Source organism: Cyclospora cayetanensis, unplaced genomic scaffold, assembly GCF_002999335.1.
Source record: "Cyclospora cayetanensis isolate NF1_C8 unplaced genomic scaffold, CcayRef3 CcayRef3_contig_4, whole genome shotgun sequence".
Taxonomy (NCBI): Eukaryota; Apicomplexa; class Conoidasida; order Eucoccidiorida; family Eimeriidae; genus Cyclospora; species Cyclospora cayetanensis.
The window spans coordinates 298,446-321,921 of NW_020312369.1; the positions used below are offsets into that span (position 1 = coordinate 298,446).

The window sequence follows — 23,476 nt, forward strand, 5'->3', positions numbered from 1 at the left end:
CTTTACGTGTTAGTTCGGATATTCGATCGTCGTTAAAGGAGCGAACGTAGCAAGGAGTAATAAGAAAGTCTTTGTGCTTACTACAGTGGCCCCAGGGGGGGGGCCAAACAGGAAAACCCAATATTAAAGGGGAAGAAGTTCGATCCCCGAAGTCAATTATACTCAAACATGAGTGTGCATTCGAAGTTCTTGAGCTTCACTGCAGCTAGTGGAATGCACTGGGTGCGCGGGAAGAAACCCAGCAATAATAAGCACAAGGACACCATTTAAGCGGAATTTTCCCCTTGTTCCACTGCGAAAACTGATTCGCAAACTTGTCTTCTGTCCGTATTCGCTCTTCGTTCGCTCCTTCTTGCCGCAAGGCGCACCCTTCAAAGGGAGTCGGACTCTCCCGCCTACGACTTCTTTTCCTCTAGCTCTTCTTTCCCAACAGTTGGAGGTAATTAGCGATTTCGACCCCTGATCATTTTTGATGGCCTGTGAATTGGGAAAGAATTCGAGGCCAGGAGCGCAATTCGGGGTACAACCTCATTAATTGCGCCTTTTCGGTAGCTGGTACTCACATCTTTGTGCAACGCATCCTTTGCACTCGCCTTGCCCTAGCGCCCCTCTTGAGGCTCACCCCTCTGTCTACTGGGAAGCGGCAAGGACTGCGAGGCTAATTGGGCGATGCATGTAGCGTGGACAAATTGAAGAAGTCCACATGCTTTTTACGAGAAAAAGAAAAGGAGGATGAGGGAGGTGGGAAAATAGATAAAAGTGCCTAACTGGGCTGCAAAAGCCACACATCGCCGTTTCTTTTGCTTTACTTGATTGCGGTCTGCAGATGCCACCTGCGATAGCGGTGGAAACTTGGTTACTAACCTTCTAGCACGATTACTCCATTTAGTGGTAGCTACTTTTGAGGTCCACTCTTGTGGACGTATGGTAGCCTGTAAGCACAGGGGTGCAGGCCTTAAGAAAAGAGGCGGAGCTTTTTTTGCGGTGCCCAGCACTTCTGCTTGTAGCTTCCACAGAGGTAGCCCCTCTAGTTCTAGAAGGGCCACAGCTACTTCCTGGGAAGGGAAAACAAATTGAATAGGTTGACGAAAAGATGTTACACTGGGTGCCTGACTTTCGACGCCCACCAAAGGCTAATTCTTTGGCCTAAAACAAAAGGAACTCCGGCAACCGCATGGAAGAGAGTCGGGCGGGCTGGTCAGCAAATAGTGTAAGAAACAGCGAGGGGTGCCAGAGAAGAACAGCAAAAGAGACACAGGATCACCAAAAAAGCGCAAAGCGCTGGGCGGAAGAGACAAGGAAGACAGGACCTTGAGCAGCCGGCGCACAAGAGACAAAAATGAACCTCCGACATGCAAGGGTACGGAGAATGCAGCACTTTGACAGCAACGAGAAGCACACCTATAAGAAAGGAGCAAGACTGTGCGGATGCGAATTCTCTCACTAAAGCGGCTCGAGTAGCAGCTCCTCGGTGGAAGAGCCAGACGATAGGGAGACAGCTCTGCATGAGCACTGTGCCTCTGGCCTTCCTCTCCTTCGCCCCCCTGTCTCCCAGTATTCCCTGTTTAGTCTTGGCTTATCGTGCAATAACGCAAATAGCAACACCCAACAGTGCGGCAACGACTCCAATACCAAGAACCACCCAAAGTAGCGTAAGATCCTTCTCGCCCCTTGCTCGTTGTTCGATAAAGGGCAAGAGCTCGGGAGATAGAGGCATCGCACCAGGAACCTTCTCCACCACGCAAATATGCTCATCTATGTAGCCGTCTTTTTGTGCAACCTTCACGGGTGTTATGCGCCAGCGAAACATCGCCTGCAACTCAGTGGGGAAGGAGAATACACTCGGACCTGCGAAAGCGAAGCCAAGAGAGCAATCCGTTTACTCTCCCCGGCTCGGGAAAATTATATGTGAATAAGGGTTACACGGGGTAAGGCGTTTCCCAATCGGGGTAAGGCGCCTAGCGAATACGTGTGACAAGTAAAAGATGGCTCTAAGGTGTAAAGGGGGAGCGTAGAGGATTCCCAGTGTCGTGCTGAGGCTCACACTGAGCACCTCCGTACTGGCCTGAAAATTGCTTGGCTCTGCAGTACCTGTAAGACAACCAGAGTCTAGCTGCTTCCCGCAATATAAAGCCTAGATCGTAGGGGAGGGGGCATATTTGGCAAAGATTTGGATAAGCTGAGGCGGATGCCATGTAAGGGTGTATTTATGTCGAGCTCGCAAACAAAGGGTTCACGGTGTGCAGGACTATTTACGGAGAGACAGAGACAGAGACAGAGACAGACAGACAGACAGACAGACAGACAGACAGACAGACAGACAGACAGACAGACAGACAAACAGACAGAGACAGACAGACAAACAAACAGACAGACAAACAGACAGACAGACAGACAAACAAACAGACAGACAAACAGACAGACAGAGAGACAGACAGACCGAGACAGACAGACAGACAGAGACAGAGCTCCTTGTCTTGCTGGCTGGAGAAAACGAAGGGGACTAGGGAGGTGAGAGGATGCAGTTTAGCATATCGCGAGTAACAAGCCCTCAGCGTGAGTTCAAGTGTGCTCAGACTAAGGGATGCCTTCCCTCCTTCCCCCCCTCCCCCCTGCCCCCCCATGTTAGCCGCTGCCTCCGAACTCCCACAGCGCTCCTCTGCCCCTCCTCCTGTGGCGTCGACCCTCTCGTAGGTGCATGACTCTTGAGATTGAACCTTATTGCTGCCTCTTGTTGCAATTTGGTCGTGCTGTCGATAGCATGACTTACCTGCATGGTGAGTGCGCCGTCTCAGGAATGCAAGTGCCCGGGTAGGATACGTAGAATAAACAATTAGGAAGCATCGCTATCTGCTCCTCCGTGTCAGGCATCATATCCACGGAAGCAGCTCCGGCCTGGCCAGAGAACAATGCGGGAGAAGAGACTTCTAAACTAAGCTCGAGGGCTGAGGCGGCTGGTGTGGCATTCCAGAGCTCAGCCGATCCACTGTGCAGCGGAGAAGTCGTGAAGTAGGCCGTGACGCTCTCCTTCGCGTCATCGTTCGCCTCTTCGTGCTGCCTCGGTGGCTGCTCTTCTTGAGCACTGTCCACATCTGCATGCAAAACGTTGGTAGGCTCGTCCCAGCTGTGGCGAAAGACCTCCCTGTCTGCCAGCGCTGCCTGTCTTGACTCGGCGAATGCTGCAGCAGCTTCACCTCCTTTCGCGGCGCTTGCCTTCGCTGAAAGCGCTGCTAGGGAGATGCGCTTGCCTTGCGGCTGCAGAATGCCTCTAAATCGCTGCCTTGGCTGCTCTGAGTGCCTTTTCGAGGGAGCCAGAGCATGGGCGGATTGCGACACATCCCCTCCCGAGAGCAGGAGAACGCTCAGCACCGCAAGCAGGAAGGCTCTAATAAACACCCTGTTCGTATTCCTGGTGGGAGGAGGTGCTGCCGCTGCTCTCTGGAGGAATGTGTGCAAACAAGAGCCGAGTGTACGAGCAGCGCACAAGAGGCCCTTGGCACGGTGGAAGCGGCATAGGCTGGAAGTACGAGAGGAAAGTAGCGCTTCTCCTCCCGAAACTGCAGCCGATCGCGATGCTTCCGAGGCTTCCAGCGACGCCATATGTGTCACCACTGCTGGATGCCGTGCTGCTCTTGCGGGAAAGGCTATGTGCGGGGGCCTCTGGTCGGACTCTGTTGGGCACAGAGTACCCTCCAGGGGCCCCCTGCCCCTCGTTGTCTCACCAGTCATTTGGAATTGTGCGTTTGACACCCAGCTTGCAAGGCTTATAATGCTTGAGCTGAAGCCTTTGGGGGTTTACAAGGGCTGCCGGTGGAGGCCTCTTGGCCGAGGCTGGGGTCTCGAGAAGCATTGAAAGGATATCCTCTCAGCTTGATATTGGGTGTATTGGCAGCAGCAGTAGCAGATAAAACTGCATCTAATAAAGCGACAATTTAAACGACTTAAACTATGGAGCGGAAAGGCTACCTGTAGCAGTAGCTACTGCTGGTGCTGCAGCACAGGGGTCCGGTTCAGACAGCCGCCAGAGACATTCAAACGTCTGCACCTGCTAAATAGTTTGATATTTCTCCCTTCTGATGACCAAAAAGAAGCCCAGAACTGAGAGCAAAGAATATTAATTCTTTAAAGGGCAAAAAACTCGAAGCATCGGTAGTGGCATGCCCCTTTCAGAACCACATATCTATCTCGGCGTTGGGGAAGCCCGAGTCGGCTGCGCGCCGGAAGCAGGCAAATCCCGAAGAGGGCCCTCTCCATTGAGCCTGTTAGCTTTGAATGTCGCCTAGAACCCAGAATATTAATGGCTTGTACGATTTTACTGTTTCTTCGCATGTCTCTTGAGGGGAATGGGCTCTGCTTGCCGAGCTGACCGCTGGTGGTGTTGATGGTCCGTCGAACTGTCGCCTTCGTTCCGGCGTGAAACGAACGATCAACATAGTACAACTGAGACCAATGTTTTCCCAGAGACAAGATTTCCCTTAGCTCAGTTGAAACCTGGCCGCGGGCGGCCGTCGTGGATGCCTCTCTGTTTAGTTTCTCCGCATGTCTTTATGTACACCAGAGGCCTTCGTCATGAAGCTCCCAGGGGTTGAACAGCGCTTTTGTGCACACTAAATCCTGCTTATCCATCAACGTTAAAGGAACGCTCCATAACTGTCAACTACCAAAAGGCCTCTAAGCCTCCTGCAGCACCTTCGCGGAAGGCGCACTCGCACCCCTAGGAAATACATGCATTGCACTGATAGAACGGCGCGTTATACTTGCACATTCAGTCCAGTAAGGGAATGCAGCCAGGCATTTTACCTAGGTCAGGCTTTAAAGCAGAAAACACCGGATATGTTCCTGTTGATCATGGTGCCCAACCGCAGAAATTGCGATTTGTATGATCCATTTGCTTCAGGGTAAGATATGCGCTGCGCTGTACTTTGTGAATGGAAGAAATGGTTGTGCGCGCTATGTAGGTGTGGGGAGTTGAATAAGAGTGCTAGGTGTGCATAAGGATAAAGGATATACTGCTTTGCCCTCCTCTCACGCCATGCTGCAACATCGAGCGGTGAGGGCGGGGAAAGAAGAGCGCCCCTAAGAACTCAGACTTAATAGCCTTCTGTCGAGTTTTGCTCTGGAGCTAGGGGTTTTCTTACGATATCATATATGGAGCGCTATAGAGATGTTCTTGCACCTCATTCCTTGGTCCTGTTGTTGCTCCTGTGCTCTGCGGCAACTGTCTACATAGCTTCTGAGTCAAATAAAGAGCTGCTTAAGGGATAAGCACGTGCATAAGTCGAAAAGTTTATTTTTTTCGCAGCACGAGGCCTCGAACGCTCGTTACGATCCCTCGCTGCCTGCCAAACAGAAAGCTTCCTAGGTGTGCCTACGCTAGACGACCTTCTGCTTGTCTTCGCATGTGCACGCGGGAAAGAGCGTGCCCGTAGTCGTTTCGCGTGGGGAAGCATCAAAGACACAACAAAACGCGTTACGCAGCATTTAAAAGAGCTATTGCTATTGAGTAAAGATCTGAAGCTTTGGCTCTTAATGAGTGCGAACACACCACTCTACTCATGCAAAGTCCCCAAAAAGCGCTTCTGTTTACTATAAAGAGTGACTGGGGTACCTGGATACTGCAAAAGGGACCCCTTTTGCAACGTGGCCTTTTTATTTCGTTAATCTCTTTTGATGAGGAGTCATTGTCCGGTACAGGAAAGCTCACAGCCTAAGCACGGCACAGATCAGACGGGAGGGATTAAGAAGAGGCAAGCAGGTGGGTAATGAGGGAAGGAGCAGTTTAAGATGGGAACCTTGAGAAGTCATCTGAGGAGATTAATAGTTAGAAATCTAGCACGGTACAGACATGCGTGAGGTCTCAATGCACCTGTAAGGAAGGGAAGGTAGTGAAGAAATTTCAAGATTCCGGGAAAAACCCCATATTTCCTTTTGTTTATACGCCCTAGCTTAACAAATTTCTGTGCAAGTCTAGAGGCGCAGGACAGAAACGCTGGGTTCGCACCACAACGCCCCTGCAGCAAAAAGCGGAATCCTTTAGAGTGGGGCAGAGTAAACCTCGGATCTACCCTTTTGCACATCTTTTCTTGCTGCACGGCTGTCGGGGAAATGAATTATGACCTTTTTAAAAAACGAAGTATGACGATTCCCTCTTCGAGACAGTCCGGGTTAGTATAGTGGCTAGTATTTCCGCCTGTCACGCGGAAGACCCGGGTTCAATTCCCGGACTCGGAGTTTTCTGGTCACGCCGCTTTTTGCGGTAAGCTGCTCCAAAATTCTCTAAACTATTGATACTTTCAGGAATATATACTCACAAAGCGGCGTTTCAGGCTGCTGTAGGGTCTCTCCCAGCGAACTTGTAGTGGTTTCTTGCTGCTCCCAGATTACACCGACTTAACACCCTCCAAAGGAGTATTTAACCCACGTTTCCCGCAGTTGCACTGCAACAGTCCTCGAACCTCAAGCTCTGTTTGGTTAAACTACATATACATAAAGACAATGCTTGAAGGCCCCTACGCGGTATTGGCAGAAACCCAGGCATTGGTGCCTAAGAGTTGCCCCCATGACGTCTCAATAGGGTATGAGAGAATCACAGTGGCCCCCAAGAAACACAGTTTGCTATCATCAGTAGCCTTTAGGTAAAAAGAACTTTTCCACGCCAGAAGCTCCTGGTGTAGTTAATGACTTAGTTTTGTTCTTGCTGTTGGAGGGACAGAGACGAAATAGCCCCAGGAGTAGCGTAGCCGCCATTGCGATTGATGAGGCCGTTAGGCTTCCTAGCGTCACAATTTTGCAGAAGAGTGGCGGCAGCAAATTTTGTCAATAGACACGCACCTCTGTAGCACAAAAGGCGCAGGGACCCCCGTTCATGCAGCAGCATCCTCGAGCCAATACGGAGTATGAAATGCCTTTCAGATTATTACGGATGAAATGACGCTTTCTGCTGACTATCTGTAGTCAATGTGAACAAATGAGCTGAGAAAGGTAGTGTATACAATTATTTAAGGGTATCTCTTTTGAAGCACGCAAACGTGCGAAGCTCAAGATGTACCAAGCAAAGGGCATCACTGTCTCGACTTTTCCTTTCTCCTTTCTTTTCTCAATCCAATGTATCTATCATGTGTACACCTAGAGAGAGTTTACAGCGCTGCACGTGAGCGTGCTCTCTAGAGGCCCTGTACTTCCTGGGATGCAACTTTCACGGACAGCCTACACAATGACCTCTCGGCAAAAGTGCATTAAGAAGCACCTAAGGGCTGATTTCTTCAAGCTTCATGAGGCATGCCTGCCCTTTCGCTTGGTTGTACTTTCGTACTCTAAGCAAGAGCGCGCATGCGAAAGCTGGCACGCGCAGCATGCGTCAGTGACAAGAGGCTGCTGCACGAGAGCATTAATGAGCTCCGAGCTTCGCATTCACCGTAGTGAAGCCACGCGATATACATGGGCGTGCGGTTTTTGTTACGGCCGAAAAATGCAATGGGAGCAGCAAAGAGAACCAGTCATAGAAGGCCTAAGAGAAGGCACACACTTTGTCCCTCTGCAATTCGAGATGAATCGAAAAGGCAAATAGAGACTAAGCGTACTTAAGGATAAATCAAGGGCTATGGCAAAGAGACATGACTTTTAATGTCCGTAGGATTGTCAGGTGCGTGAGCATCCGTTTCATAACACGGTGAATATGTGGAGTAGCGGGATGGCAATAATGGTGGAACGAGGCGCCCTTTACACAAAAAAAGCCTGCAAGAGGGAAATAAGTGTATCAACAGTAAATTAAGGCGTGTTTCTTCAACCCTCAATGGTGTTCGAACGCATGGCAAGGCCAGCCCCGCATGCCGTCGGCGGTCAGCAGACACATTCGCACGCCTCCTTTTGTTATGAAAAAACAAAGGCGGAAGCGCGTGTAGATTCTTTTGAGACTAAGCATATGCAGAGGACGTTGGCAGTGCCATTGCATACGGCCTATTTCTTCCTCATTTGTGTGGTGAAGGCGCATTTTGCAAGATATGCCGCGGACGGCTGTAGCTGGGGGAACCATTCAAGCGCCAACGTCGCCATAGCACTTTTTGTTTGACATCTTCGGTCACTTCCTGCCAGTTGCCTATCGCTTGCATCTCGCGCTGTTCGCCTTCGCGCACACTTACTACCGCTGCCTTTTCCACCTTCGCATACCTCGCCGTCGTTCTCCTCTATTCTCCCCCCCTACCTACTCCCTTCGTCCCTCTCTGTGCCATCTCCAGCCATATCTGGCAAGAAATTCTTTTGGTGCTGCTTCCTCTTCTTCTCTCGATTCTGCCAGGAGGGGACACCTCGCATGCGGCTAGGGGTCCTACCCTCTCCACCCCACCCGATTCTGCCACCCCCTGCCTTCAGTCACACACACACGCACATCCCATGACGGCAGCAGAACAAGCAGCAAGCGCTGCGTATTATCACAGGCAAACCTTTACCTGTGGTGGACTCTCATGATGTGCGGCTCTTGCCGAGTCTAACGTCTGCTCAATGGGGCCCCCTTTCCCGCATCTGCTGCCAGTGAAGTACAGCTCCCCAGACGACTCCGTTTTGCATCTAACCCCAGGGAAGGATCTGCCACCCTTCTGCATCAACGGAGATGAAAAGCAACGTCTTCTTCCTCCCCCACCCTTCCCGGCCCAGTCTGCTGCTCGTGAGCCTGTGCTGCCTCCTCTCTGCTCTAAACAGCCATGACAAAACAGATGCTCCCCATGGCGGGAGAGTCACTCCCTTCCTTCTAGGAGCCGAGGGATCCCTCAACGTCCACTCTTGCGTGGCAGACTTTCTCGTCTCTTCTCTAAGAGATCTCACTTACGTTGCACACGGGCAACTCGTTCCCGAAAAGGTATTGCCACTCTCACAGAGCCACACCTCTCTTCTTCTTGCCCACGCACTTTCTTCCCCTTCCTGCCCTTCTTAACACTTTTCCCTATGAACGCATGTGACTTTCTGTGAGCGCTTCTCCTCCTTCGCCCCCTCTTTTCTCCGTCGCTTTCAGTCAGAGTGGCTCCTCCATCCTACCCAGTCATGCCTGCCCCTCAGTAATACGGCTCACCGGGCAGGGGGCCCCTTCGAAGCCGCCCAGTGCTGCCCTTTTGCCTCCGTTCTGTATGCGATTTTTTCGCTCGCCTCTTGCTGTTCGCTGTGCATTATCACGTGTTTCCCGCGTGTTTGTCGAAATCCTCCCACAACAACAAACCCCACACTGGAGTCTCTGCTCCCCGCTGGCGGGGTGTCCTTTGTGCCGCTTTCCCGCGCGACTGGCTCCTTGCAAAAAAACATCAAATTTTTTGCTTTTTTTGCTTTTCAAGAGCTACACACTATCCGCTTCGTGCCCGTGGCTTATGGCAGTCGTGCCGGCTGTAAGGAGCCTTAAGTCTCCGTGTATTTTTTGTTCATGCGCATATTTTTGCAGGTTGTATTTCCCGTGTGCGACTCCCTTTCGGGGCCCAACTGCCCGCATCTCCAGTTTCCGCTTCTCTTCCCCGAGGGGCCCTCTGTCTCGACGACGGTTTCCAGGGGTTTTGGAGGTGGAGGAGGAGGCTCTTCCCAAGCTCCCGCCGCCTACGCCGCGCACTTGCATCGGCCTCTAGTAGGGGATGCTGGCGGCAGCAGGGGAGGGCCCCTTCGGAGCGGCGTCGAGGGGGCGGGAGAGGCGGAGAAGGGGGCCCCCCGGAGCCTCTTGGCCCCTGTCTTCTTGCCTGTGGATAGCTCCATGACGTTCCTGCCTCTTGGCGTGCGCAGCAGTAGCGCGCGCGTCTTGCACCACCGAATGAACCGGCCTTACATCAACAGGGGGCAGTACATTGAGGACGGCGTCGGCGACGTTTCCGCCCAATCTCTTTCTGACGCCATTTCCAACGCCATAGGTCACCTGGGGGCGCTGACGGGAGGCACGCGAGACATCTGGGGATCTCCCGGTTTGGGTACGGGGAAGAAGAAGACGGCGCTGTGGCAGGGAGGCTTCCCCTCCAGCAGCAGCTTGGTGTGTTTCTACACGGGGGAGTCGCGGAGTCGGAAGGACTGCCACGACCTGGCCGTCTTCTCCTCGCTGCCTCAGAAGTACACCGCAGAAGTTGCGGCGTATCACAGCGGGTGGAACGGCAGCTCGCACTTGCTGCTCTTCAACAAGTCGAGGGCCCCCTTCGTCTCGCCTTACTTGGAAGAAAACTACGGGTATGGGCTTCCGGACGTAGAGACTCGCTGGAGAGGAAGATGGGAGGTCAAGGCGACATCTGAGGGCGCGAACGGAGCGCTTGAAAGCAAAGAGGAACAAGCGGAAAAAACAAATAAACAAGAAGAAGAAGAAGAAAGGAAGAGAAGGGAGGGGAGAAGTCTCCATTCTCCGAGACACCCCTTCAATGCATTCTCGCTGCCCTTGACGGGGCCCGTGGCGGAGGGTTTTTCCGCCAGACCCTCGTCGTACAGACACCTGCTGAATTACAGGGGGCCCCCTGAGGCGATTACCACGTTCGCTGAGTTGGTTAGCGCGGAGGGTTCCCTCTCGCACGCCAATCTGTTTGTCCCCTTCGGCATTTGGGTGACTGCAACGCCAAGGCGACCCTTGCCAAGCTGCGGGGAAGAGGATTTGGAGGCTTCGCGGAGGCCAGTGTTGCTGGTGCGTGGCATTCAGGAGGAGGAAGTCATGTTCTCGGCGGAAGTGCCGCTTTCCGACATCCCTGAGGTGCACGGAGAGGGCCCTCCGGAGGTTCCCAAGGAGTATCGCTTCGTGAATGCCTTAGACTTCATCAAGTCAGCGACTCCTTTGCGGCGCGTCGACGTCTTGCGCTTCAGCTACGGGATGGCAGGGGTTTCTGGGAGTGGCGTCGAGCCGATCGGCGTGCAGCGCCCCCTGCACTGCGCTCCCTACCAGGCTGCCTTGGGAGCCGTGCATCTGCTCGTTGCGGAGAAGGCGCTGAGCAACCGCGTGTTTTACGCAGTGGATGCGGCGACTGCCGAGGGGAAGGCGTTGCAGGAGAAGGCGCATGCAGTTCTGAGCCACCGGAAGCAGCAGGAAGCCCGCAAGGAAGCCCTGGCGGAAGCGAGGGGCCCCCTGCTCAAGCAGCTGCTGGGGGGCCCCCTGCCCAAGCCGTGGAGAGCCCACATGCCGAGCTCCTCGCCTGCGCCGACGACTCGCGCCGACGAATTCTCGGGGAACGAGACGGAAGATCAGCGGGAAAGCGGCGTCTTCATGGGGGTAGTGCTGTGGGCGCAAGGCGATGCAGAACGGGAGCTGCTCGAATCGAGCGACGTGTCGAGCACCTCGCTGCCGCTCAACTGGCAAGAGAATCAGCGGATCAAGTTCGGGAGGTTCGACAGCATGCCTTACCAGTTCGCAGACTTGCGAAGGCCCCTCAAGAAGGCGACTCTGTTCATGCAGGAGATTCCGGCAGAAGCGCCCGTAATTGCTCTCAACCAGCTGCCGCAAGTGAAGCAAGTTTTCTACAGAAAGGTGAGGGGACCGCTCCTGCTGTGCTTGCTGCTCCCCCTTCGACGCCTCCAGAAAAGGTCTGCAGGGCCCTTCAGCGTTGTCTGTGTGCACAAAACATTTTGGGGGGGGGTACATGCGCGTAGTGGGGGATCGCCTCGGAGAATGTATGTGCGTCCTCTCACAGCCTGCGCTGGAAACGCATGGTCACTTCAAAAATCCGGATCTCGATTCCAGTGGTAAGCTTTTTGCCCCTCTTTTTTCTCTCTGTCTGATCTTGGGGCTTTCGCGCATGCCCATTGGTACATTGGGGGAACGCGATGCAATAGTCAGAAGGGGAGGAGGATGGGGAGGGGCTATGCTGAATGTGTGTTTCTTAATGCGTGCACGAGACGCGGCGTGGGGTCCGAACCTGCATTTCCAGGTGTTTTGACTGTATACCTATGTCTGTGTGTGTTTGTTGGCACGTGCATATGTGTATATGATTGCGTATGTGTGTGTACATATATATATGTATATATGATTGTGTACGTGTGTGTACGTATGTATATGTATATATGATTGTGTATGTGTGTGTACGTATATATATGTATATATGATTGTGTACGTGTGTGTACATATATAAATGTATATATGATTGTGTATGTGTGTGTACATATATATATGTATATATGATTGTGTACGTGTGTGTACATATATATATATATGTATGTGTGTATATTTATGCATGTATATGATTGCTTATGCATGTTTGTGTCTTTGTTTGCGTGGCTTTGTGTGTGCGATGCTTCGGGGTCGGCCCGCTTGCTTCACTGGCAGGCATGGGAGATCTCCGTTCTCTGATGAAAACTATTTTGAACAGTCTGAGTGCCAGTAAGAGCTCTTCCGCGAAGGAAGCTGCTTCTGCTCAGACGGAGGGCTTCTCCGTGGAAGTGCCTGCGAAGGCGAAGACGCCGACTGCTGGTATTCTGGCAGCGCCTTCCGCAGGTGCAGCAGCCAACAAAAGAGTCGGGAGGAGTAGCAAAGACGAGACAAAGAGCTCAGAGGTGTGCAAGAAAAGCCGTTTCAGCTCCTAGCTGGCAGAGGCTGCGTGGCAGGGGGAAGGATGGACCTTATAGGTAGCTAGCTGGGGCAAAGCGGTGCGTGCCGAATAGGACGGAAGGGCGGAGACTTGGCCTTTGGCTAGCTGCGCCTCCTCGCGCAGACTGAGGCAGTTGGGGGGATGGCGTTGGCTAGCTCCCCTTTTTCCAGGCTGCCGCTAGAGCACAAATCGCTCGAGTCATTCAGCTGCGGCGTGTTGTTTAAATGGCCTTTTTCCGAGAATGCCAAGCTTGGTGTCTCAGGACCGCGCTTCTAGCTGGGGGAAATCCATAGTCGCCTTGACAGAGATACTGGCAAAGGTAATTTCTGAACTCTAGACTTCCTGCTCTCCTTTGTGTTGATGCCGTACTTTTTGAACCTCAAAGTGTAGATGCCATGAAAAAGGTTTCTCTGAAGCGGTGAACTGGGCACTCCCATGTGGTCGTGTGTGTCTCGGGTCGGTCCAGACCTCTCCAGGGTTTCAAAACATCATCGAAAAAATGAGTGAACACATCGCTGCCGCCTCGGAGAAGGCATACCTTGAAGGGGCCCCCAAACCGGGCACGTCAGCTTCGGCGGTTTCCGCAGGGGGCCCCCCCCCGCAGCGACAGGCAGCAGCCGCAGACTCGCGGCAGAAGGAGAACGCGCGTCTGAATTCTGACGACACGGGAACTCCAAGCTTGCCATCATCCTTCGCAGAAGAGGGGAAAAAAAAGGGGGAGAAGGGGCAGCGAACGCGACAGGGTGAGGATCTTCAGGAGACGGGAGGGGGGGGGGCCCCCCCGTCCCCCCATGAAGACGAGCCTCGATCGCCAACGCAATCTTCGGATAAGGCTCCCGAACGCCCCAAGAAGAAGCGCAAGGGAGAAGGCGCGTCGAAAAATCAGCTTCCGCAGCCAGGTACGACGTGTGGGCATTTCCAGAAGTGTCTCCTTGTGTGTCTCTTGTTGTCTGCGGAAAGTTTTTTGGAGGGTGGTAGCCGCGCAGCATGGGGGTGGGGTTGTCAGGGGGAGGAGAAGGCTGGGGTTGGGTGGAGCACACACGGGGAGAAGGGACGGGGCACGTAAATCCTGTGTTGAAAATCTTTGTTGGCTGTTTTGGGGGATGCTGCTGACGATGCTCTCACAGGAGGCATTCAGGCATTCGTCGTGATGGGACCGGACGGTGAAGTCTTGAATTTCGGAAGCACTGGAGCTTCTCCGCCTGCAGAAGGTGTGTGCTGCTGCTTCCTCCAAGCTGCCTGTGTACTGCTGCAGGAGCTCCTCCTATCGCTCTTGTGGCTGCTGTTTTGAAAAGAGCTTGAATTCCCTCGCAGGCTGCCCGGCTGCTGCAGCTGCTGGGGGAGGGGCCGCTGCTCTTCCTCGACGCATGCTGCCGCGGCGAGCTGCTCGTCTAGTGCACCTGCACATCACCTGTGCTGCATGCGCTGTCTGTGGGGCCCTGCAGCGTTTGCTGGCATTCCGGAGGCCTTTTCTCGTATGGCTCAGCAACTTGGCCTCCCGATAGATGCTCATGCGGCAGAGAGTCTTCGAGAAGCCCTCTCGAAGCTAGGAGGCTTCCCCTCCGAGGATGAGGGGGGGGGAGGAGGCAGGCAGCAAGCATTTCTCCCTCAGCAAGAGGCGAGCCAGAGCATTCCGACGAAGCCACCAAAGGCTCCTCAGGAAGGCCTTTCCTCCGAGAAATCGGCCGTTCACAGTGCCTCTGATCCCGACAAAGGAGGGCACGATGTCGGTCCCCTCGCCAGCAAGAGCAGCAAGAGCAGCAAGGTTAACAAAAGCAGCAGCAAGGGCAGCAAAAGCAGCGACAGCAGCAGCAAGGGCAGCAAAAGCAGTGACAGCAGCACCAAGGGCAGCAAAAGCAGTGACAGCAGCACTAAGGGCAAGAGCGGCGACGTGCCACCCCCCTTCGCCCCTCCAGGGGACGGGGAGACGTTGTTTGAGCGAGCGATGCAGTTTATGCAAGAGGCGGACTCTTCGGTTGTCTCAGCCCTCATGAGGACTGCTGAAGAGCATGCAAGAAGGCTTTGGGGGGGGGACGTGCACACCATACCTCCACCGTCAGTCTTGGCAGACATCCTTAAGTCACTGCCCGTAGAAAGCTCCGAGGGCCCCCAAGAAAAAGATAAAGATGAGCTCTAGATTCGGCGGGAGCTGATACGCAGGCGTAGAATTCCCAAAAGGGGGAGAAAAGCGGAGAAAAAGCCTCACTGGGGTGTCGCTGCGAGATCGAGAGAGGGGCCCCCTAGAGGAGGGAAGTCCCCGTGCTAGGGGGCCCCCAACAAGCAATTCCTTTGATGCGGGCCCCCTGGTGGGCGCCCTTGCAGTGGCCGCTGCTGTACTGGAGGGTACAGTTCTAGCGGCAAAAAGTAAAGCTACCCTTTTCAGGGGCAAAACAAACACACGGGGCCCAATAGGGGCCCCCCACAGGCAGCAGATGCATTTTAGACAGTGTTGGAGAGACTCTGAGGATTTGCGGCGAATGTGGTGTTGCCGTTGGCTCTTGGACGGCCCGTGCAATATTCAACCGCCGAAAGGGGCCCCCTGGAGGGGTGTACGTATGCAATGACTCTCTGCAGACACTGTCGCCGTGAAGTCCCCTTTGCATGCGGCGGTGCCAGTCCGTTAAAAAAAACTCTCTTTTTGGGCTTGGGGGGGGCCCCGGGGGGGCCCTTGGAGGTGGCCTAGGGGGCGGGATCCGCGCACACTACGTGGGGTCCCCCCTATAGGGGGTGTAGAGCTGTAGGGTCCACGCTAGTTGGTACTGCGTAGCTACTTGTGACGGAGGGTAGGTAGAATTGCTTTTCAGTTTGTTTGACAGGGAGCCGTAAACACTCTCAGAGTCAAGAAGTAGGAAGGGTCCCCGCAAGGATGCCTCGCAACCCCCAATCCCTCCCTAAAGCCACGACGGGCGGGGAGAGGAGGACGAGACAGTGATTGACCCTTTGCAGCGCATGCATTTTTGTCTGCATGCAAGACTCGTCAAGCGGATTCTAGTGAGTTGCGTGCTGCTGCCCCGGAGGCAGCTGCAGAATTATGCGTATGAATTATACAGACTTGCAAAACCAGTGACACGTAGGGGGAGAACTGGGGGTGTTGAAGCATGCGTTTGCATGCGTCTTTATCATCGTGCACACACCTTCTAAAGCATGCTCTACTACTGGGACTCGTTCCGATCCCTCTTTAATGCCCCCAAGAAAAGGTGTATTATCTTCCACTGACTGTGCTGCACAGCCCACAGCTTCCCAGAGCTGCCAAAACGAAGAGGGCGAGGGCCGGTGCTGCTCGCACCTAAGAATGTGCCGCATTGTGTACCTTTTCGCTAAGCGCAGGAGGCTTTGTTTAGCTTCCCGTTGGCTGTTGCTGCTGCTGAGCCTTCCTCGAGAGCTGCTGCTCCTGCTGCTGCAGCGTCCTGGAGAGAAGCCTGTTGCTGCAGCCCGACGACGCTGGCGGGAGCAACTTTGGGAGCTTCTCCTTCTCTTCCCCTGGCTAACAGCGTTGGCATGTTGCAGGAAGGCGAGGAAGGCGCAACTGCAGCACTCAACAAGTGCTTCAACCTTTTGTAATGGGGTTCTGGAGAGGGAGCAAAGGAGGAGGGAGCCGCTGCCGCCGCCGCAGCAGTAGCAGCGGCAACTGCCTGCTGCCTGCACCGCTTTGCACTGATCCCCTGCGGCGATATCTTGCTGCCATTGCAAGACCCCCCTCCCGCGTGTTGTGAGGGCCCTCCACTCTCCTTAGTGGATGATCCCCCCCCTGCCTCCTCCCACATGCTCGCACTTAGAGCTTGAGACGGCCCTGCACAGTTTTCATCCGTCTCTGTCGCGCTCGCTGCGGCAGCAGCAACTGCGGCTTTGATGGAATCCACGAGGGAGGAGGACCCCCCTACCATGGACTTGTCTAGGGTGCTTCCATCTGCTGCCTCCTCTTCTAGACAAGACTGAATGGAGCGGGAAAGGATGCACTCGAGAGCTTCATGCATGGCAGGGGCCCCCCCCCCGCCGTGAGGGCCCCCGTCATTCGACCTGCTGCCTTGTCCGGAGGAGGGGCCCCTGTGGGCGCTGCCTCCCTCCCTCCCTTGGGGAATCAGGGGCCCCTCACCACCCCTCCAAGAGCCGCCATGGCTGCCAGAGCTATCCAGGGGGCTCTTCGAGACGGCGCTCGCCCCCCCTCGCTGCTTGCCTCCTCCCCTGGCAGAGGACTGGGCTGCTGCCGCCGCAATTCCCGCTGCTGCTGCGGACCGCTCGCTGTCTCGCTCCGCAAGAAGATTCTCTTTGAATCTCAGAGCGTTCAGTTGTGCCTCCTCCACGCTGCTGAAGTTCTTGATGTAGAACGATTTGCTGTGCTTGCAGCCGTCGCTAGTCTTCCACTGCGCCATGAAGCGGTTCTGGCTCCTGTCAAAAGTGATACTCCCAGACACGACACGAAGCCGCATCTGCTGCTGCGAGTGCGAGTGCTGGTGCTGGTGAGGAGGCGAAGGAGAGGGCGAGGGAGGGGGGGGCGCCCACTGAGACTCAGCCCCCTGCAAAGGCGACGGGAGCGCAGGCGCCTCCGTGCCGTAGCCGCTGCTAGCGCCACTGCTGCTGGTGTTCCGACCCAGACAGCGCAACTCTTCCGCTGCAGCAACACCAACGCCATCCAACCTACGGGGCCCCCCAGGAGTATTCGGAGCACTTTTCGCCCGCGCACTTGAGGTGCGGGTCCTCCCAGTGGGGCCCCTGCCCATAACTGCCCACTGGCGTACGGGCACCCCGCCCCCGTCCACTCGGGTGACTCCTCCTCCTCCCACTCGCTTCGCCTTCGGCTTGCGGGGGGGGGCCCCCCCCCCCGCAGTCGTGGGGCCTGTACTGCCACTCCGCAGCTCCTGCAGAAGCGAGAGAGCCTTTAAGGCCTCTTCTCCAGAAAGGCCGCTGTGCGCCGCGTCTCGTGGATCGACTCCAGGGCACATGGCACTCCCCCCAAGGGCCCCCAGGAAGCTCTGGGGCCCCCCCCCCCCCCCGCTCTGCCGCAGCAGCAGCGGCTGCTGAAGAGCGGCGAGAGCGTCCTTTTGGCTCTGGCACATATTCAGCCCGGCGAGGACGCTCTGTATGTCCGTCGCTGCAGCCGAGGCTCCCGCGCACCCCTCTCCCGCAGCCGTCTCCTGCAGCTGTCTCCTGAACCCAAGAGCCTGCAGTCTCGCCGCCTCCCGACCCCCGTACTTCGCGCAGCTGAAGCTCTTGCTGTGGCTTCGCCCCTGCGACCTCCAAAACGCAATCCAGCGGTTGTGCGTCGCGTCGAACGACACATTAGGGCCCCCAGAAGGGGACGGGGGGCCCCCAGGAGGCCCCGAAGAGGAGCAGCACGCCGGCTCCAAAGGCTCCGCGAAGTTCGAGGCTTCCGGCGAAGACGCCAAGGATCCGAGGGGCCCCCACAGAGAGCTCGCGGCGGGGGAGGCGAGGGGGCCCCCAGGCTCCTCCTTGAGGGCCCCCAGAGGGGACTCTAGGAGGCCGGAGAGCGAGAAGGCAGCGGGCCCCTTCGCTGCTGCAGCGCCGCTCTGCTGCAGCTGCTGGGGGGAAAGAGGCGCTCCAGCAGCAGCAGACGCGTAGCCGTCAAGGAGGCAAGGGGCCCCTAGGACCTTCAGAACCGCCGAGGCGGCTGCGATCGCGCCCGCCTTCTCCGCAGCCGTCGACTGGGCATGCCTCTGCAGACTCAGAGGGGGGGCGCCCCCCGGGGGGGCCCCCCCCTTGGCTGCGGGTGGCAGGGGGGGCCCACAGACGGGCTCTAGACCGGTGCCTCCCGGGAAGCCTCGCACTGCGTACCCCTCTAAGCCCCCTTCCTGCTCGGAAGATCCAAGAAAGCGGATTGTGGGGCTGCACAAAAGAGACGGCACGGGAGTTGCAGTCGCGGAGGCTGCTGCTGCATCCGCTCCCCCTTGGCTCCTGGCGACATCCCCCAGGCGTCTGCTGCGGAGGCCCCCTGCAGCGGCAGCTGCGGCAGCAGCAGCAGCAGCAGGACCCTCGGTTCTTGCTGCGTCTGCAGCCGCAGTTCGCTGGCTAGTGCGAGCAGAAGGGGCCCCCGGATTCGCTGCCTCGTAGAGTGTCTGCAGCGCAGCAAAGGCCTCTTCGATAGCCTGTGGGGGGGCCCCCCTCAGGAGGGTCAGCGGCCTCTCGGCTGGCACCACGAGGGCCCCCTCAGTCGCAGCCGCCAGCAGCAACGAAGGGACCGCATGCACAGCGTGCAGCAGCAGTTTCCCCAAGACGACATGCAGGTAAACGAATAACTGACGCGAGGCTTTTGCCGCTAAAATAACTCCCTGGTGGTACGCGTACACAGGCGACGCACTTTGCGGAGACGCGGCTCTCCCCCGCTGCCCAAACGAGGAGTGCAAGACACTTAGAGCCTCCAGCAGCCTGAAGCACATGAGCTGCTGAGCCTCTAAGCCGTCAGGGGGATACCGCATGGTGCCCGCCTCCGCCGCAGGGGCCCCTAGGGGCCCCTGCGGCGGAGGCGGGCAGACGCCGTTGCCGTTGCCGCTGCTCGCGCTGCCACGAACAAGGCCCTCCAGCGCGTCGCAGACGCGTGCGGGGGGCCCCTCGCCGTTGTTGCTGTTGCTGCTGTTGCTGTTGCTTCTCGAGATGCCATCCACTGGTCGAGAAGTCTGAAGGAGCGGTGGCGCTGCCGTTGTTGTTCGCACGAGTGCAGACGGAGGCGATGCGCAGACAAGGTCCAAGGCTCTCAGGAGGGCCTCGCACTTGCTGGCAGTGAGGGGGCCCCCTCCGCAAACGGCTGGGAGGGCCCCCTGGAAGACGGCGATGTAGGAGCTCAACTCTGCCATGGTCTGCGCCTTCCTGATCTTCACCAAATGAGCGGCGACGGAGGCAGCGGCGGAAGAGGAGGGCCCCTGGATTGCCCCCTCCTGGGTACTGCTGCTGCATCCCAGTCGGAGCCCCTCCATCAGCTCCGCCAAGACTGCCTGCGTCGCCTCGAGAGGGCCCTTCTCGCCGGCGCCGCCCTTGCAGGAAGCAGCGGCAGCGTCGTGGGGAGCAGCAGCAGCTGCTGCAGTGGGAGGCAGGCCCCCAAGCGGCGTCGACGAGTTCAGAGCCGCCAGAGCCAGCGCCGTGTCTTTCCCGGGAGCCTCCAGCGAAGGCTTCGCCCCGCTGCCGATGGGCAAAGCCTCCGCTCCCCTTTCCCGCAGAGTGGGAGAGGGGCAGGCGGGCGGCAAAGCCTCGTCTGCCGAGGATGCCGAGGCAGTCCCCTGCGTTTGGCTGCAGCAGGAGGACGCCCTCCTGTTCGCTGCGGAGTCGGAAGTCGCTGCGTCCGTTCTTAGAGAGGCACTGTCTATGACGAATTGGTTGAGGACCTCCGCAGCAACAGATCCGAGAAAGGGGCTGTCTACCAGGGAGCCGAAGAGCGAGGGGGGGGGGCGATCCGTGGAGGCGCCTTTCTTCGGGGAATCGTTGCGTGCACTGCTGACTTCTTCCGAAGAAGGGGGCCCCCCCTCCGCGTCAGCAGCAGCCTTGGGAGAGGAGGACGAGACGCCCACCGTGCAGGGGGAGGAAGAAGCGACAGTCTCCTTCAGAGTTTCCAGCCACCCCCCCTCCAGCATGGAAGAGGACAACGCCTCCACATTGGCGCTCCCCGCAAAAGCTGCTTTTTCGGCTGCTGCAGCAGTCTGCTGAGCCTCTTGCTGCTGTGCCATCGTTGCGTGTAGAACGCAGGGGCTGCCGACGACGAGCGGAGCTGCAGCGGAAATCGGAGAGAGAGCAGGCGCAGAGTGAGGTGCCTGCTAGGCCATTGAGACAAAAGGCTCCCTCAGGAATACAGCCGACGGGGGGCCCCCAGGCTGCTGCGTTGAGTGGACGGGCGGAAGGGAGAGGGGCCCACCTACGGGCTGTGCGCGTAGAGCGGCTGCAAAGAAGGGGAGATCCCCTCTGCCTGGAGGGGGGACGAGATACGGTTCCTCGTCTGCAACCATGAATAACGGGATGCGTCCTCGGGGGGCTGGGGCCCCTTCTATTTCTGGAAGACGGGCCAGACGGCAAGCTCCCCCAGGGGTAGCGAGCGGTGCAGTTGCTGCTGTCTCTGAGGGAGACGGCCGGGGAGTTAGCTTTTAAATCGCATTAAACGACAAGATGAGGGCATTTAAGCAGGACAGAAGACAGGGAAGTAGAAGAGGGGCCCTGTGGACGGGGGTGGAGGCCTCTTGCCAATAGCGGTTCGCCGGGGTGAGCGAGGTGTACAGACGCCCGGGCAATCGAGGGTTCTTTTGCTGCATAAAGAGACAAAAGTGAATTGTAAATGCGTAAAAGTGAACGGAAGGGGAGAGAGAGGTGCGCATACGAGTGAAGACAGCCACGATGTCACGGGAGCGAGTCCTCTCCCTGTGGTTGTCTCAGCTGGTGAAACAGTTCCTCTCTTCCTTGGCTATTGAGAACAAGAAGGGACTGATCCCGTCCCCTTGATATTCAAATAGGCAACAATAGCAGAAGAAAGAGGACGGAACGAACCACAGGAACAGGGGATGGCTGCAGCGGGAGCAAGAAACCAGCAGAGGGAAGGCTAGGATATGGGTTTAGTGGGAGTGAAGGGAGGGGGGAATGGGAAAGGTAAGAGAAAGAAGCTGCCTATCAGCCAAGTAGTTCCTCTGTGAGTTAAATAAAAACCAATGAGATAGGAATGAAGCAGAAGGAGACATGAAACTAGGGAAGAAGGCCCTCCCTGCATCCCCTTCACTCTTCGCCGCACAGCGCGTACATGGCTGCTTCGCCCTGTCTGAGCGCTCTTCCTCTTCATTTGTATTTTCCGCTGCGCTTTCCCCCTCTTCCGCTTTAACAAGCCGCTAAATGCACATTATTTAGTTTTCTTAAGGCATACATTAGGGTCTAACGCACAAAAACACCCAAAACCTGCAGCCGACTGAGGCACCCTGCCAAGCGACCCCACCAGCAACCACCACCCACCCTGCGATTGGTTCGGCGCAGCAATACACCTGAACGCCAAGGTAAACAGCGTGATCAGCCATTTGTCCAGCCCATAGAATAAGATAATCATGTTTTGTTCATGGAGCAGTTGCATATACCAGGGCGGTCCAACGGCTGTACCAGGCTAAGTTGCACGCTTTCTACTACACAAGATAGGCCTAACTAGGAATTAGTTAAGAATTGAAGAATTGGTCGTCTGTTCGCATATCTTAATTAGCGTTTCAGTACTGTTGGCTCTATACAGAAGACGCAATGGTTTGTGAATGTTCGCTCGATGCTTTGTGCAATTAGCGGTGAGTGCTCGGAGCGCCCAGAGGCTGCAGCCGCGCATCTCAGTTGCCCCTCTCCCCTGATGGTGGTAACCCTGAGGGGCGCGCGCAGGGAAAGGCGCAATGTTTTGGGGAAGGGATTCAGTGGCGTTGTATTCAGGTTCTACTGCGTTTGGGTTGATGCCTACTTACAGAGACGTAGATGAAGCTTTACAGTTAAGAGCACCACCGCATGGCTTGAAGGAGCTCTTCCCCGTTTATCTACTATCAATGAATGCAGTGAAATGTCAAGCTTCCCTGGGACAGAATTCTAGCTTTGATCAAGGATTTGTCGATCCAACTATTTGATATTTTTTGACAACTGTCCAGCGTTAAGAGCCCTCCGGCGTGGAAGTCGACGGTGGCAAAAAGTCACTGGGGTGGCAAGCCTCAAGCAGATGTGAGCGGAGGATTTGATATATACTAGAAAGGCATGGTTGGTCAGTCGTAAAAATATATATGGATGTGTCGTCGAAGTTTTCCCGACAAACACAATGGCCGTAAGGGTCCGCAAGTAGTCGAAGATCTCATCAGCCATTGGCGCGATTCCTCTTTTAGTCGTTTTTAAATGAAGCTAAACAAGTGCTCCTTGATGCATACTACTAGGAGGGAGATGCACTTAAATGCTCACTCTTTTCTTAGAGAGGGATTCGTCTGCCTGCAGGGAATACTACATTTCAAGCCTTCATGCAAGCCCTAGCGCAGCGGCTCATGCCGGGAACTGCTCAACAGTAAGTCTTCGGAAAATAAAGGTAGAGCAGGGTTGCTCTAAGAACAGCTCAGTATATTGATAGATGTATATTTCTGTTCGTGAAAGCCACAATGTAGAGGAGAACTGCCTTATCAGTGGATTGTATGAGCCCTGTCTCAATCATGACCTCAGTTGGTCATAGGATGGGCAGCAACTAAACAACCGCTGGTCGGTCCTCCACACAAGGAAGAACTCCTAAGATTTCAGAAGCAGAGTAACTCGATCCCTGAGTGTCAGAATGAAAAGGAAGAGCGCAATCGGGATTGACAATCTCTGAACATGGGGGCCGCATCAAGCGGCCCTAGCCTACTGTAACCCCCCAACTAAGTTGTTCCGGGGAATGTACTTCTGTCGGGGCTGTGTCAACAAGCCCTAGCCTACATTTGAAAGTGAATGAAAGAAGAAAGCCAGAGGAAACACGCGTTCCTATGCAACCCTGGCCCGCCTCCAGGCATTGCACTTGCTTTTCTTCTGTGAGTTTGAAGCATCTTTAAGACCTTCAAGCGCATGCAGAAACCCCTGAAACCTTATACATGGGACTATTTTCACACAGTGGCAGGTTGTTTGGCAAAGAGCGAGGGCGGACAACAGAAACGAAAAGTCCCCTTGCAGGCTGGGGTGCAGTGAAGGGAGCTGCAGAGGGTAGAACCACAGATGAGGCTCGTCCATAGGTCGACTCCGCGAGAACACAAGCATACGCTAATGCTCAGCAATTCTTGGCGTTTCTGAACACCGGATATAAAGAGGCTTTTTGTCATCTGAGGAAGCAAAACAGAATTGCCATCCTTCAGCTCCGTAACGCAGTTCCTAAGCCTCATGGATGTTGACGGGTGCTAGAACGCCACCACCAGTGTAGACCATCCTACTACACTAGTGCGTTCCAAATCAGTGTCTTTTCCCCCCTCCCAATGGCGTACCATTCCTCTGATAACACCAAACTATTGCATGTT

The 23,476-nt window shown here is 55.6% G+C and overlaps 3 protein-coding genes and 1 non-coding gene across 4 annotated transcripts; 2 read left to right on the forward strand and 2 right to left on the reverse strand.

Moving 5' to 3' along the window:
- Positions 1–162: 162 nt before the first annotated feature.
- LOC34619399 lies at positions 163–3,729 on the reverse strand. Its single transcript, XM_026334309.1, has 5 exons — positions 2,771–3,729; positions 2,045–2,091; positions 1,586–1,848; positions 810–1,133; positions 163–477 (listed from the first exon to the last, which is right to left on the reverse strand). Exons 1-5 carry the CDS (start codon positions 3,727–3,729, stop codon positions 163–165), a joined length of 1,908 nt encoding a protein of 635 aa, XP_026190094.1.
- A 2,430-nt stretch (positions 3,730–6,159) lies between these two features.
- Positions 6,160–6,231, forward strand: Trnad-guc. Its single transcript has one exon. It is a non-coding gene; the product is annotated as a tRNA-Asp (tRNA).
- A 1,576-nt stretch (positions 6,232–7,807) lies between these two features.
- Positions 7,808–14,652, forward strand: LOC34624502. The gene is made up of 12 exons (XM_026334310.1): positions 7,808–8,036; positions 8,709–8,851; positions 9,422–9,926; positions 9,969–10,260; positions 10,330–11,458; positions 11,622–11,673; positions 12,254–12,480; positions 12,778–12,834; positions 12,982–13,092; positions 13,258–13,573; positions 13,961–14,266; positions 14,432–14,652. Exons 1-12 carry the CDS (start codon positions 7,808–7,810, stop codon positions 14,650–14,652), a joined length of 3,588 nt encoding a protein of 1,195 aa, XP_026190095.1.
- Positions 14,653–15,217: 565 nt separating this feature from the next.
- Positions 15,218–21,508, reverse strand: LOC34624501. The gene is made up of 8 exons (XM_026334311.1): positions 21,476–21,508; positions 21,187–21,325; positions 19,179–19,878; positions 18,186–19,028; positions 17,012–18,038; positions 16,683–16,945; positions 15,902–16,535; positions 15,218–15,406 (listed from the first exon to the last, which is right to left on the reverse strand). The coding sequence occupies exons 1-8, from the start codon at positions 21,506–21,508 to the stop codon at positions 15,218–15,220; spliced, it is 3,828 nt and encodes a 1,275-aa protein (XP_026190096.1).
- Between the last annotated feature and the right edge of the window lie 1,968 nt (positions 21,509–23,476).